Source organism: Delphinus delphis, chromosome 10 (genome assembly GCF_949987515.2).
Source record: "Delphinus delphis chromosome 10, mDelDel1.2, whole genome shotgun sequence".
In the NCBI taxonomy this organism is placed as follows: domain Eukaryota; kingdom Metazoa; phylum Chordata; class Mammalia; order Artiodactyla; family Delphinidae; genus Delphinus; species Delphinus delphis.
Window position 1 is genome coordinate 74633491 of NC_082692.2, and position 14684 is coordinate 74648174.

The 14684-nt window shown below is 41.1% G+C and overlaps 1 protein-coding gene across 27 annotated transcripts in view; it reads right to left on the minus strand.

Annotated features, from left to right (window-relative positions):
• FHIT (fragile histidine triad diadenosine triphosphatase) overlaps positions 1 to 14684 on the minus strand; it is a 1444513-nt gene that overhangs the window by 251184 nt on the left and 1178645 nt on the right. For all 27 annotated transcript variants that reach the window (XM_060022809.1, XM_060022803.1, XM_060022817.1 and 24 more), the window contains one exon: positions 13644 to 13673. In XM_060022809.1, coding sequence (XP_059878792.1) covers positions 13644 to 13673 — 30 coding nt within the window. The remainder of the gene's footprint in view (positions 1 to 13643; positions 13674 to 14684) is intronic.

Consider the following 14684-nt stretch of genomic DNA (forward strand, 5'->3'; position numbering starts at 1 on the left):
TCAAAGTTCACTTTTAAAAAATCTAATAGTTATTCGCAATTAGAGTGCACAGCAAATTAAATCACAAATTTCTCTATCCTATCCCTGGTTGCCACGTTCCTAAAATACAACTTTCTTCCCTGTAGCACTTTAAGTCTCGGAGGCCAGGCTTGAAAGCAAGTTATGGATTTAAAGAGTTGCTAATGTGGCCACAGTAATTGTTCTGAGCCATATTTATGACTTTATTGGATCTTACAACAATCAATAATCCATCGATGGGACTTCTCTGGTGGTCCAGTGGTAAAGAATCCGTCCTGCAATGCAGGTGACGTGGGTTTGATCCCTGGTTGGGGAACTAAGATCCCACATGCCATGGGGCAACTAAGCCGCGCGCCACAGCTACTAAGCCTGCGGCGTGCCGCAAACTACAGAGCCCGCACGCTGCAATTAAAGACCCGACAGAGCCAGAAAAAGAAAAAAAAAAAAAAAGAAAAAAAAAAAATCCATCGATGTCCCTGACTCTGGGGTTTTCTCACAGTCCACAAATGGGGCAGTGGATTCATTTTTAATGTACACACTTAGCACTCCCTCCCTGAGAGAGTCCTGCATATATTAATAAAGGCCAAGAAATGAATGGCATTGGTGTGCATACCTTACCTGAAGAAACAGCTGCAGGATAAGATTTAACATGAAAAAGAAGGGGAAGAATAGACTAACAGGGCCCATTTTGTACAGCACCACTATGGTTAAAGTTAATGGAATTGCTCTGTGGTCATGCACCAAAGGGAGCCTTTTGGAAGTTAAGTTCTGCTAGGGCCATTGATTCACAGACTTTCGCTCAAAGATTCCCATTGGCATGTGATGAGTACTGCAGATATGCAGAAGCACTTTAGAAACTGTTTACTCAAACTGCCAGTTAGGCATATTAAGGAGTAACAATAACTGAATATTTTAGAGTAGATGATCAAATTGAGGATGTTTTCCATTGGAAGTAGCAGAAAATTCAACTCTTCCTGAATGAAACAATAGGGGAACTTTATTAAATCATCTAAACAAAAAGTCTAGATGTAGTGCAGTCTTCAGGGCTGGTTAATTCAGCAACCCAACAATGTCACCAAGGATCCAACTTCTTTCAATCTCTGACATGCTGGCCTCAGCATCTGGTTCATTCTAAACCAGGTTGCCCTAGGAATCCTAAGATGGCTGCCAGCAGCCGTCAGGGTTACTGCTTCCCTATTTATAAGCAGTAGTAGAGAGTAGAGAAAGCATCCCGTCCCACAAGTCCTCCATGATGCTGGGAACAACTGTTCCTGAAGCCGAGAGAATCCTACACTCTAAGTGAGAGTTAGGTCAGAATTAATTCAAGTCATCACTGCGGCAGAGAGCTGGCTTAGGCCAGGGATGGGCAGCCAATGGGCCAAACGTGGCTCACCGTGTGCTTCTGCAAATAAAGTTTGATTGGAATACAGCCACATCCACTTGTACAAATTCATTTACATATTTTGTATAGCTGCTTTTGTGCTGCGAAGGCAGTTATATAATTGTGACAGAGACCAGCTGGCCCTCAAAGCCTAAAGTGTTTACTATCTGGCCTTTTATGAAAAAATTTGCCAACCCCTGGATTAACCAAACAAGGTTAACACCTGGAACTAGAGATGGATTCAAACGCATCCTATCTCCTTGGCTGCTAAATAATGGAGTGTGGGGAGTACGTTGGGGAGACAACCGGCACCCAGAATAGACATAAGACCAAATTATTCAAGTTCCTAGAAACTTAAAAACCAAATCGATTTAGGGGACCCATCATATTGAGCACATGTGAAATATCCTCTGCCCTTAGAATATAATCCGAACAACAAATACATTTAAAATAGAGTTAAAACTCTTTACAGTGGTACTGTATTTATACTGGTAGAAATACTCTCCTGTCCACCTCTTCAAACTTATCTTCCACCACTTCTCTCTCCACCCCAAAGTCCTGCCATGTGGTCTTCAACAATCTCCTAGATTGTGCCAAGCTCATCTCTGCCGCTGTTTCCTCTGCCCAGAAGCTCTTTCTTTCCCAGCTCTTTACTTGGCGGGAGCCCTGTCATTCCTCAGGTCTCAGTTTACAGGTCACCTCTTCAGTGGGCCTTTTTTGACCACCCTACCTAAAGCAGCCATACCTCCCCTATTCCGCTCCCTCCCCCCATATTATCCCCTTTCACAGCACCGCTTAAGCCTTTCTAACACTTCTCAAAATCTGCAATTATTTTATTTGCTCATTTTCATGCAGAGGAAGACAGACAATAACGTGAGAGTCATTCCTTGGCTGCCCTTCCTCCCACTGTACCCCAGTTCCCAGAAGTGCCTGACCATAGTAGGTACTCAGTAAACACTTAACTGGTAGGAGGAATTCGTATGAACTCTACAACTTCTACAACTTGCTCAGTCTTCCTCTCTTATAGCCCTTATTTCAATGACTATCCTTAAAGACAGACAAGGACTACGCCTCATTCTTCTTGTTCTCCCAGGGCCTGTGACAATACTTGGAACATGGTAGGCATTGGCCGAATGAATTAAAAAATGAATGCTAGATATAAAAGCATGAGCAGGCAGGATGCTCATTTCCTGGGAGACAGGAACAGGATACTTTTGGCAGTGAGAGAATTCTCATCCTTGACCACAGATCAGAGCTGTTCCAAACTGGAAGAAGCCACCTTACAGCACACTGGGTTCCCAGGTGTAGAGGAAGATGAAAGACCAATTTAAAGGCTACAGAGGGGGAATCATTTGCAGAAGAGAAGATACTACATGACTTTCAAGATCACTTGCCTCTCTGGGATTCTCTGAGTCATCCCAGGCTCATGAGTTTCTTCCTGAAGAGTTAGTTTCATCCCTGGTCATGTGATGGCAGAGCTGAGCTTGGAATCACATTGATTCCTTGCAAGACTAAAGAGCGTCCTCAAAATTATACTGCTAGAACCTGATTGCATCTGGGAGTTTATACCATTTATAACAAACAGATGAACTGAAACACAAATAAAAGGCCCTGTTGGGTTGTTTTTCAGAGCAACAGTCTAGAAAGTATGACAAGAAAATATTGTTTTCAGGGAACAAGTGCTCATATACAGACTCTAGGGTGGGAGATTTGAATGTGAACATTAGGGTAAATGGATTTCACCACGAAGTAAAAGAATATTGGGTGAGTTCACTTTGCTCATTCACTGTTGTTTATTCTTCTAAACCACTTCGGCAAGGTCAACATCCTCAGCAACTTCAGGTTTATTTTTCAGGTAACATCAGGAACAAGAAAAGCTTATTCAAAAGAATAAATACAGGGGAGAGAAATGTGGGTTTTCATTACCAGAATGCAATAATATTATCTTTATGTTGAATGAGCCCAGAAGGATTTCAAACCATGATGTTTGTCCCTTGCCCCTGAGGTTTGGGATTAATCTAATTCAGAAGGCTTCTAGCAATTTGCATCTCTATCTCCCTGACCTTCCTGGATGAGCAGCTTCTCTAGAGAGGGGATGTGCTCTGAGACTACAGGTATAGGATTGATGCCTCATGACATGTAAAGTTAAAATCTCAAAATTACCCTTTCCCAGTGCTAACATACTTCACAAAGAAATGGCGGGAGAATTTCTCACTGTGTTTGGCCCGAGGGCCATTACAGATTCTCACCAACCCAATGTTTTTCACTCAAATGTCGTTAGGGAGGTCATTATTCTAATTCTTCCATATCTGTGGCTCTGCAGGTTGCCATGACTATTGTTCATTAACCTGCCTTCCATCTCACCCAGGCTTGGTCATCACACCCTTAGTTTTCCAGCTGCATTTTGAGTTTTGAGAATTACTCCAGTAATGGCTTTGGCATGGGCAGAGAGGAGGCCCTGAAAGGAAGTGAATAATTCAAGATGAATTTGGGAGTTAGAATCAAGTCTAGGTCATCTCGACCAAGAATCAAAACTTATTCATACAAGTGAGTAAAACAACAGTTCATAAATCTGGGTTACCACCAGAATCAACTACAAGTCTAGGTCATCTAGACCAAGAATCAAAATGAATTTATATAAATAAATAAAATAGTAGTTCATAAATATGGGTAACCATCAGAATCAACTGTGGATTTTTTTAAGACCATTTTTTATGCACCCCATCACCAGAGATTTGAACATAGGAGGTGTGAGGACTAGTTATATGCTAAAGACAAAGACAGAACAAAGAACGTACAATCAGAGTCATTTCCCAATGGAAAATTCTTCTGATGGGACCCCCGTGAAATAAAAATTATAGAGATTGTTTCCTGTATTTTCTTTACAAAATATAAATAATATAATAGAAAACCAGGAACGTATTAGGTATGTAGTGAAAGGCTCCTGGGTATCCTTGACACCCCTTTGTGTGTTCCTTCTTCTTACTGCCTCATTCTAGAGGCATCCCGACCCTATGTTGTCCATTTCTCTAAGCAATATATAGATCCGTATTTTTTAGACTTAAATAGATAGGCTATAAGTAATCCTCTTTTATATTTTATTATTTCTGCTGTGAGTACTGAAACAAAAGTTTGCAAATTCATCTGGATCTGTTTTAGCTGAAGTGTCCAGTTTCAACCAAAGCGCACATTATTTTAGGGACTTTTCACTCCCCATTCTGTATTTAAGGTGTATAATGCAGTCTGTAACAAACAGGTCATCTATGAAGACTGAAGTGACCACTCATATTTAATTAAAACTATTGAAACCTTGTCCCACGATTCATTGGACTGAGTTTAGTTACTTATTTTTTTTTAAAAAATGGATATTTTAGACAAGACAATTATTTACATGTCACAGGTTTAAAACTTTGAACTTGAAAGGGTTACATGGAGTTAGAAATTTTATACATAATGTCTTAGGCCTGAAACATACACAGCAAAATAGTGAGAGAGAGAAGTGTCTTCAGTGATTATTTACTGAAAACCTAGTATTTCACTGCCCTTACTATATCAACAGAGGCAAGAAGGTGATTCTGAATAATAATGCCTGTAGCATTTTAGGGTCTATAAAGCACTTTGCCTTTCACAGGATACTTGATTTGACAGTGATTAAATAAAACCCCCAAACTCTGAGCATCAGGTAGAAAAGACAGTTCACTGAAACCTGTAACACACTGACGCTAAGAATGCAACTGTAATATTTGCCACATTTTGTGTCATGGATCTCAAAATAAATTTAACAGCCAAATATCCACTTTGCTCTATGTCAGGGCCTCCAATTACGAAAGGGATTTGTTTGGTAGCACTAATGAAAGATTAAACATCTAAAACATATAATTCTACTGTAAATTGACATACACCAATAAAGCAGCATTTAGGTTAGTTAACCTCCACCTGTACAATAAAAGTAAAGAGGGAGTCCTCTGGGTATTTTTAGATGGAAGACACATTATTCTAAGCAGAGAAAAATAATGCAGAATGAACCTGTGTTCAGGGAGACAAAATATTTACAAAACCTCTCCTTGTACACCTTTGTCTATGCTTACTGGGTGCAAGGTGTTTTTAGGAACATCTAGCCAGATGATATAATGGAAAGTTGGGCTTTCAGACAAGCCTGGGTTTGAATCCCACCTCTCCTGTTTGTAACTTGTGTTGTCATTGTTGCTGTTGTTGATAAGTGACTACCTCCATAAACCTTGGTTTTCCCAAGTGTAAAATATTAACGCCCAATTTTGAGAATTGCGAGGATTAAGTGAAACTTATAAAACTAATAGTAAATATTTATTGAGACTTCCCTGTGTGTCAAGTGTTACATTAAAGGCCATTTACATGTATTTTAGTCCATCTGATTGTCACAACACCCCCTAAGGGGCAGGATACTATTAAGGCCCCCATTTTATAAACTTATAAATAGATGCTGAGACTAGGAAAGGTTGACTTTTGCAAGAGTCATAGAAATAACAGGTGATGGTTCTGGGAATGAAACCAGACCGTCTGGTTCCAGAGTCCTCCCTCTTCAGCAGGACTTTAGTTCTGAAGATCACATTTCCCCTTCACCCTCACTCCATCTCCAGCATCCCCCATCAGGCCCACCTAAGCTGCCTGTGAGTTTGAGAAAACAAGGATAAAATAAGCAAATAGGAACGGGAGAATAACAGGGAGATTAGTTAATGTTTCTTTCAGTGCTTTGATCCAAATGGCATCATGCAAATCAAAATTAACCAATTAGAAATGGAAAAACTCAATGATTTGATAGTTACTTAGAAGAAGGCTTGAGGGTTTAGTATGAGAGAGGACGTTTCCCACAGGGGAATGACAGGCTCATCTTCCCTTCTCCTGCCTAGAGAGCCAGGGACCAGGGGTTTTGCCTCCAAATCACCAGGAGGGGAAGGAGAGTCAGAGATGCGTACCCGCCAAGGGGAAGAGTGGGCTTGGAGGCATCCACTCCCACCTGTACGCCCAAACCCTGAGCACCAAAAATGATTTTGGTTTACCAAACTCAGGCAAATTGGGTTCATTTTCAGAGCAGAGATGCAAATTATAAGGCAATTGCACAAGATAAAAGCTACTGTATCCTGAAGATACTAATTCTTCAGCAGTAAATACAAGCATTAGCTATAAACAAAGGCAAGACACTTTTCTTCATGGCTTTAATCAAAGGATAAAAGTTCTCTGGCAAATTAAAGCTCTCTTGAACTTTCTTTCCAGATGAAAATAATAAATACCAGTCAAGTAAAATCAGTTTGATTTTTAAGATGTCGGTTTCTCCTTTCTCTGCACAACAAATATTAGGAATACTTTTGGATTGAAAGCAAGCCGCCATGTGGACATTCCTCCACATCTTGTCACTTCTTTGCTAAGTGGCTTTGCACTGGAGTGACGTATACATGAACATCACTTACAGTGTCTGTTAAAATGCAGAGTCCTGGGTCCCACATCAGACCTACTGAACCAGCATAGGGGGCAGATAGATTTCTGTCCTACTGGAACCTATTTCGAGTAATTGTTCAATACACTGTTGGCTCAGGAGCACAACTTACTCGTTACCACTGAGGGGTACAGCAGATGTTAAAAGTATCTGGGCGGAGGTTTCTCACCCCAATTAATAAGGCAGATTTCTGAATGTTCAAGTGGTCAATTTTATAAAAGTTCAAACTAGTTATTCAAACTACACAAGTGATATGATCAGATGAAATTTTTTTTAAGAATTTAAGCTAAAAGGCAATAATTAATAGTGAGAGAATTTAGTGTATAATTAAGTGAACTAGGCAGGGCCACAAACAACCTCTATACCACAAACATTCTCCCTAAGTGACACCTTAGTCTGTCTCAGGGACGAGAAAACAGAGAGTAAGATTAAAATTAAGAAACATGCATAATGTCCTAGGGAAAAGATGTGGTGGGTTGGGCGTTCTATTCACATCTTCATAACAGTTTCCTCTCACCATCACTCAATACATTTGATAGGGTTTCCCCCATTTGAAAAATGAGGAAATGAATGTTCAGAGAGGTTAAGAGGCTGGACCAAAAGTTACACAGCTAATAAATTAGTAGAGCTAATACTCCTATGGAGCCTCTGACTAATGTCAAAGTGTATTAACACCTGGACTTTGAGAGCTAAAGTGTCCTCTAAGTTCATGAATTGAAAAGATTACCAAATCTCCTTGTGGAAGGGACCAAAGAAACTCCTCAGTGAATGGAAGACTTCGTTTGTTTTTTTAATTTTTAAATCACAGTTCTTTAAAGAATTCCTTTCCTTGTTCTTCCCAAAGCAACCTGAAAAAGTAATTGCTAATGTATCAACAGTTAATAAGAGACACTTCCCACTGCATTAACGCTATAAAGTTAAATATGTAAGTAGAGGAGTCAAGCACCGTAAACAGAAGAGTGTAAGCAAGCATATTTCATAAATAGCTCTTAAAAATTCTAGATTACCTGCCTGCCATAAATCTCTCTCTTTAATAACCTAAAGCACTCTCCCACCCAAAGACACACGTAATAATTGTTCTAAAAGCTCATATTAAACTTATCCAGTAGCATCCCTTTTAAAGGACTGAACATTGCCTTAATGATTTGACTAGCTGGAATTACATTTTGGAGTATGATTTGGGAACTTGATTAGTGGAAATTCTGGCCTTTGTCAGTGATGCCAAAATATGAGAGATTCCTGATAGAAATTCCAGAAAATCCACACCTCTGACTGCTCACTGAAATACTAGGACATATCATCTGCTTCTTCATGTTAACTGAAGTTAGAAGCTTAGAAGTATTTGTTCTATCATGCTAAGTACCATTATCATCTCCATTTTCCTCCCCACACTGCCCAAGAGAGCCACGGTAAACAATGGTAAGATGCAGGTTCTCATGAAGCTTACATTCTCCAGGGACTAAAGAAATAATATGAGTACAGGAAAAAAAAAAAAAGTAACACACAAACAAATAGACAGTGAAGAGGGCCTTGAAGGAAATAAAATAAGGCATGGACAAAAAATGTTGCCTGCCATTTTAGTAAACAAAGAATGCTGCCTGCCATCAAGCCGTCAGCCAGGGCAGCAGCGGGCCCTACAGTGCACCCTGAGGACAATTCAAGTTGGAGAAAAACAGGATACTGGCCTTAGATAGTAAAGACACAAGTCAAAGGAATAATATCAATGAGCTGAACTCTTGCATCTTCCCGTACATAGAAAAGCACTGAAAAAGCATTAACTTGAGATGTCTGTTTTTTTGTGATTATCAGTAATCTTTTGATGTTTGACTACTTTTTTTTTTTTTTCTTTTCAGCAAAACTCCTATATATCCTGGTTCCTCTTTGACCTCTTGGGAACAGTCCCTCAGAGCTCTCTGAGAGGCTGTCTTCCCAGGCTATCGTGCTCAGTAAGGTCCCCGAATAAAACACAACTCACAACTTTTAGGTTTTTGTCTTTGTTTTTAGTCGACCAAGGCAAACGGGATAGGAAGTAAAGGGTTTAGGAGGGCTACTCAGAGGGGAGGGGCTGGTCAGCGAAGGCTGACGACCCAGCGACATATGGCTGTATAGGTACATGATAATATGGATATGCATATGGTGATATATGGCTGAGACCAGAAGAAAGGGATCATTTCTCAAGCCTGCAGGATATGAAAATTGCTGCAATAATCACCTGGTGGACAGCAGCGCCCTCCCACTTTTAAACTCAAATGGGAGAGTTAATAAACAATCGAGAAATAAGAGGTCACATTTTTAGGGCTTCCCTGGTGGCGCAGTGGTTGTGAGTCCGCCTGCCGATGCAAGGGACACGGGTTCGTGCCCCGGTCCGGGAAGATCCCACATGCAGCAGAGCGGCTGGGCCCGTAAGCCATGGCCGCTGAGCCTGCACGTTCGGAGCCTGTGCTCCGCAACGGGAGAGGCCACAGCAGTGAGAGGCCCGCATACCACAAAAAAATAAATAAAAGAGGTCACATTTTTAGTTTGGTATCTCCCTTTCGTTACAAATGCCTTACTGAATAAGCTAGGCCACCCTTGTTCTTTGCAAAGAAGAATTTAAAGCCCACAAAACAAAAAAGCCCTAAAGGGGCGCCACGTTCAAGAGGCTCGCTCAGTGGTGCACTTCCGCTAACAACAGCAAGGGAAGGGATCATTGCTGGGCTTATTGCTCTTACCACCCAACATGAGACAAAAATGGTTTAGGGCCCAGGCGTCAGGCGGGGCACCAAGAGTCAGACACAGAAGCAAAGAGAAAGAAAAGAGTCACTGTGCTTTCCGTGGCAGGCCCTCAGATAGTGCCTCATAATGTTCAACTGTGTGAATTTCAAAATCTGAAATGCTTAGTCATGATTTGTAGCTTTCAAAACCTGGCCACTAAATACTGACCATGTGGCATTGAGGCAGGAGGTAGATGGGCCCCAGGCTAGACATTGACAACTGGCCGGATCCTGTTCACACTTCCTGGGGTGAGAAGAAGATGGGCTTCAGGCCTGACATTCATTATCAGCCCCTTGTTTACATTTCCTGAGGCAAGAGACAAACTGGCTCCCGACTACATACTTATGAGCGGACTCCTCTCTGTATTTCGAGATCTGCACTTTGATATAAGAAACAACAACAGGAATAGGGTAGATAACCGGACATTGGGCACTTTTATGGCAGGGACAGAGAGAGGCTAAACTCTGCTAAAAGATCAAGAGGTCATACATTTCCCATCCTTGAGGCAAGGGAAACATTGCACATGCGCAGAAAGGCTCCTTGGGGGTCAAAAGGAGGGGGCACACCCCATAATACGTAATGCTAAGGCCGTCCTATAGACCTCTGGGCTGAAATCCACCTTGGAAAAACGTTGCACACGCACGTTGGGGAGGGTCCTAGGGCAGGGCAGGTGTGGAAATAGAAACCAGGTAATTGGCCAAAGGTAAACGAAGACCCGGAAGAACTGCCCTATATGAATGACCTAACCACCTCTTTCCTGGCTTCTCCTCATTCGGGAGGACGCCCACACCCTTCCTCTCCCCTGTGCATCTCTGCCTCGCTTCTGTCCTAAGTAAAACAAACTGTTTCTCTGTGTGCTCTCCCACCTGTTGTTGTGCTATGTCTCTAATAATAAACTTGTACCTGTTTTTACAGTTTTTGCTTCCGTGAGAAATGCATTTTTCACTGGGGACAAGACCCAGGGTGTGTGGTGGCCAGGATTCCTGGTTTTCATCCAGGCTCCCCAGGTTCAATTCCTGGGCAGGGGATTAAGATCTCGCTTCACGCCACCACTCACTGCTGCTTCTCGGAGCTTAGCTTTACTCCCTGGAGGGGCTGTCTCCTGGCTTCCTTGGGTCAAGGTTATGTGGCCATCCCCACCTACTACTTTATCACCATAAAGCAGCAAGGCTGGTAAATATTTACATTCTGAGAAGAATCATGAGGCGTGCTTGTTAACAATGAAGATTCCCAAGCCCCAAACACAAAGATTCTAAATCAGGAAATTTAGAATAAAAACAGAATCAACCTCTTTATTAACGTAACATCAAAATTAATTCTCAGGTAGGTAGCATAAGAATAGTTGGTAGGTAGTATAAGAATCACACTTAGAAAAAATAGATTAGACAACTTGTGATATGTAGACTTGGTCTAAAAGGACAGTTTTCAAAACTTTGCCATCCACTGAGGTTTTAGTTTTCTGTACAGCTGACCCTTAATACTTGGGGGTTAGGAGTTGCGACCCTCCCTCGAAGTAGAAAATCTGTGTGTAACTCAGAGGCAGCCCTCCATACACGCAGTTCTGCACCTGCACATTCAACCAACCACTTACCTGTAGTACTGCAGTATTTACTACTGAAGAAAATTCCCGTGTAAGTGAACCCTCACAGTTCAAACTCCTGTTATTCAAAGGTCACATGCATATGGATGTTTTCTTTTAGCCATTTAATATTACACAAACGATCGTGTGTAATAGAGATGGCCCTGCTAATTCGTATGGGGGAAATTAGGGATCATATAGGAAACAACTGAAAGATGTTCAAAAGAACATCATCTGCCAATTAAAAAAAAGAACTGTAAAAAAAAAAATCAACTTAAGCTAAATGACAATGGCAGTGATGATAAGAACCACATTCAACAATTTATATACGAGTGCCATACTCCAAAAATTACTCCATCACCCCACCATCAAAGCTAACAAAAACCATTAAAACTTTTGGCCCGATCATTGGGACATGAAAAAGTAGTCAGTACTAGAGTCAGAAAGTCTACAGCCATGGTGCTCAGCCCTGCTAGACTCGGTGTTTGTTGGGGTTTTTTATTATCATTCTTAATTGAGGTATATCTCAAATAACATAAAATTTACCATTTAAAAGTGTACGATTCAGTGGGTTTTAAAAATATCCATAATGTTGCACAACCATCACCACTAAGTCCATATTTTTATCACCCTAAAAAGAAACTCTTACCTGGTAGTAGTCATTTCTCCTTCCCTTCTTCCTCCAGCCCCTGGCAACCGCTAATCTACCTTTTGTCTCTATTCAGTGCCTGCCTGTCTAGGAAAATGCCCCGTTTAGATTAACGTCCCATTCAGATTCCCAAAATAAAATTTTGAGATCATATAACCTATATATTCATATAAATTTCAGATATGTTTATGTTGTGCAGACTATCGATCTCTGCATGCCCCTTGACACGGTTTGAATTTCTCCCGTGTTACTAGCTATGCCTCTGCAGCGTTACTTTCAATGGCTGAAGGAATTTCATCAAATAGATACTGCACAAAGCACCTAACTAATCTGGTGGTGTTGTAATTTATATTTGAATATTGATTTTTAAAAAAATGTAGTGGGACTTCCCTGGTGGTCCAGCGGTTAAGACTCTGCCCTCCCAATGCAGGAGGCCCAGGTTCGTTCCCAGGTCAGGGAACTAGATCCTGCGTGCCCCCGTGTGCCGCATAAGACCCGGTGCAGTCAAATAAATAAATAAATGTTCTTTAAAAAGAAAAAAAAAATCTAGCAACCAGGTTTAAACATTTACATTTTGTATTTCCAAAAGCAATTGCAAAACGAAGCTACCGTATTACACGTTTGTTTTTTGTTTTTTTTTTTTTAGCATCGGCATGTTTAGAAGCCTGGCACGGAGGTGGGGGAAAGCTGTGAAGCCCCTCTGCCCTTATCACACTGTGTGTCTGGAGCAAGGCTAGCTCTTTTTTATCATAAGGAATTTGGTGGCCATCTCTGTAGGACATTTGCTCCTCAAAAGTATTTCCCAGAGATTCTATTATAAAAGTCCCACGGTAGCTGTGTTAAGCATTAAAACCATATGCAGACGAATATCAAAAGAGGATGATGTTTAGTTGGCATTGTTTGGTACCAAGCATCACCTTCCTCACTCACAGCCAGTCTCAAAGCCATAAAATCTTATTTCGCAAAATGTAACATAAGCACCCCAGTTAGACTTGCTTCAGATTTCTAACACGAAAAAAAGAAAAGAAAAAGAATAAAAAGGCCTCTTCTATGATTTAGGTGTAGGAACTAACTGCACAGGCATTTGCATTTGTATGAAGGGGGCTGACACTCAGCTTCAGAATCAGCCAGGATTTTATTCTTTTCTTTTACTTTATTAGGGAAGCAGAGACTGCTGATAAATCTTCCTTCCGTCTTCTGGCACACTTAAAAACTCATTTTTGAGCTCCACTGACTCCATTATGTTGAACTTTGGTATTAAGTACAAAGGGAGGAAAAGAGCAGGTGTGTGGGTGGAAAGGAGGAGAACAGAGGGAAGCAACGGGCGAGGAGTGAAGGGACAACCATGGGGCCACCATATCTGTGAGCCCTCCACTCAGCAATGGCAAAGCAACAATATACAGTGCAGAGAACCAGAAGGCTGCCACAGAGGTGCAGGCTTAACAGGAGACCCACAAATCCACATGCGGCGTATGTCCTGTTTCCTAGACACTACCTCCCATGAACTCGTTTGACTTCCGTTTCTGTTTCAGGACTCCATGATTTAGTTTCTGTTTTAGCATTTGAACAATAATAATTTTACTACAAAAGGTAAATGTCTTGTAAACGAATGTGAAACATATTGCTTGGCAAAGTTTACAATGTCACGATTTATAGCTCCAACACCAAGGCTCTCTCTGACCTCGAAGATAACATAATGAAGCAGCAATGTGCTCCAAATGACTCAGTGTGATTTTTTATTAGTTCTCGTAATCGCCCCCTATTAATTTGTATGCATATAATAAGCACTCACCTTCACAGTTTGTCCAGCTTCGGGGCCATCCTAGAAATAGGGGGAAAAAAATAAAGACAGAGGTGAGAACAGGTAGATGGTATCTCCTGCTTATTCAGAAATATTGCCTGTTAATAATTTAGATCCAATTTCATTGTGTGTTAATTTATAGTTTCCTCATGGGGACCATTTGCTTCGAAGGTACGGGGCCCAAGAGTTCTCCATTTCCGCTTGAGAGTAAGAAGTTATGTATAAAAATGATATAAATTATCCAGTGAGTGAACCCCTTTCCTACTTTTTATGCTCTTTGCTTTTGGCTATGGTTTTAATTGCATTAAAGGAAGACTGGAAATATTTGGGGAGGTGAAGTATCACACCTTTTGGTTATCTTTAAACCAGATGTAGCGTAATTAATGCCTGATAACTTTAAGTCTCTCCTCAGGAAATTGCTATAAACATAATCCATTAAGCAAGAAGCAAGAATAGGGGCTGTCTCATGTAGAAGGAGCACCCAAGAGTGGGCCCTTTCTGGCTCTTCTGACCTTGGGAGAAAAGGTGCAAGTGTTTATTGTAGCTGAGCTCTTTTCCCATCCTGGGTCCTTCCCTCGGCTTTCTGAAGCACAACAGAACTACTTGCTTAGCTAAAAAATAAGCAAACTCGTCTAGTCATCAGCCACAATACAAAGCAGAAGCAAGTAACTGCTCAGCTGGTTGGGAACAGCACAACAGGCAATGTTTCTACAATCAGAAATTTCAAAATGGAATGACAACTCTGAAAATTTAGGTTAAGGCTTTCTACTTCTAAGACCCAAACTACTTGGGGTGAGAATTCTTGCCCTGCTATGGCGAAGATTAAGCAGCCCTGTGTAATCAGTGGTTTTCAAACTTGGAGTCTCAACCTATTAGTGGGTCATAAAGTCAACTTGATGGGCTGTGACCAGCACTGAAGACAAAAGAAATCAGATAACAGAACAAAAACTATTAGACTGTACAGAATAGGTAAACACTGCTTTGTGAAGTTTCTGTTTCCTTTATCTACATGTCTGTAGGGGGAGAGGGAAA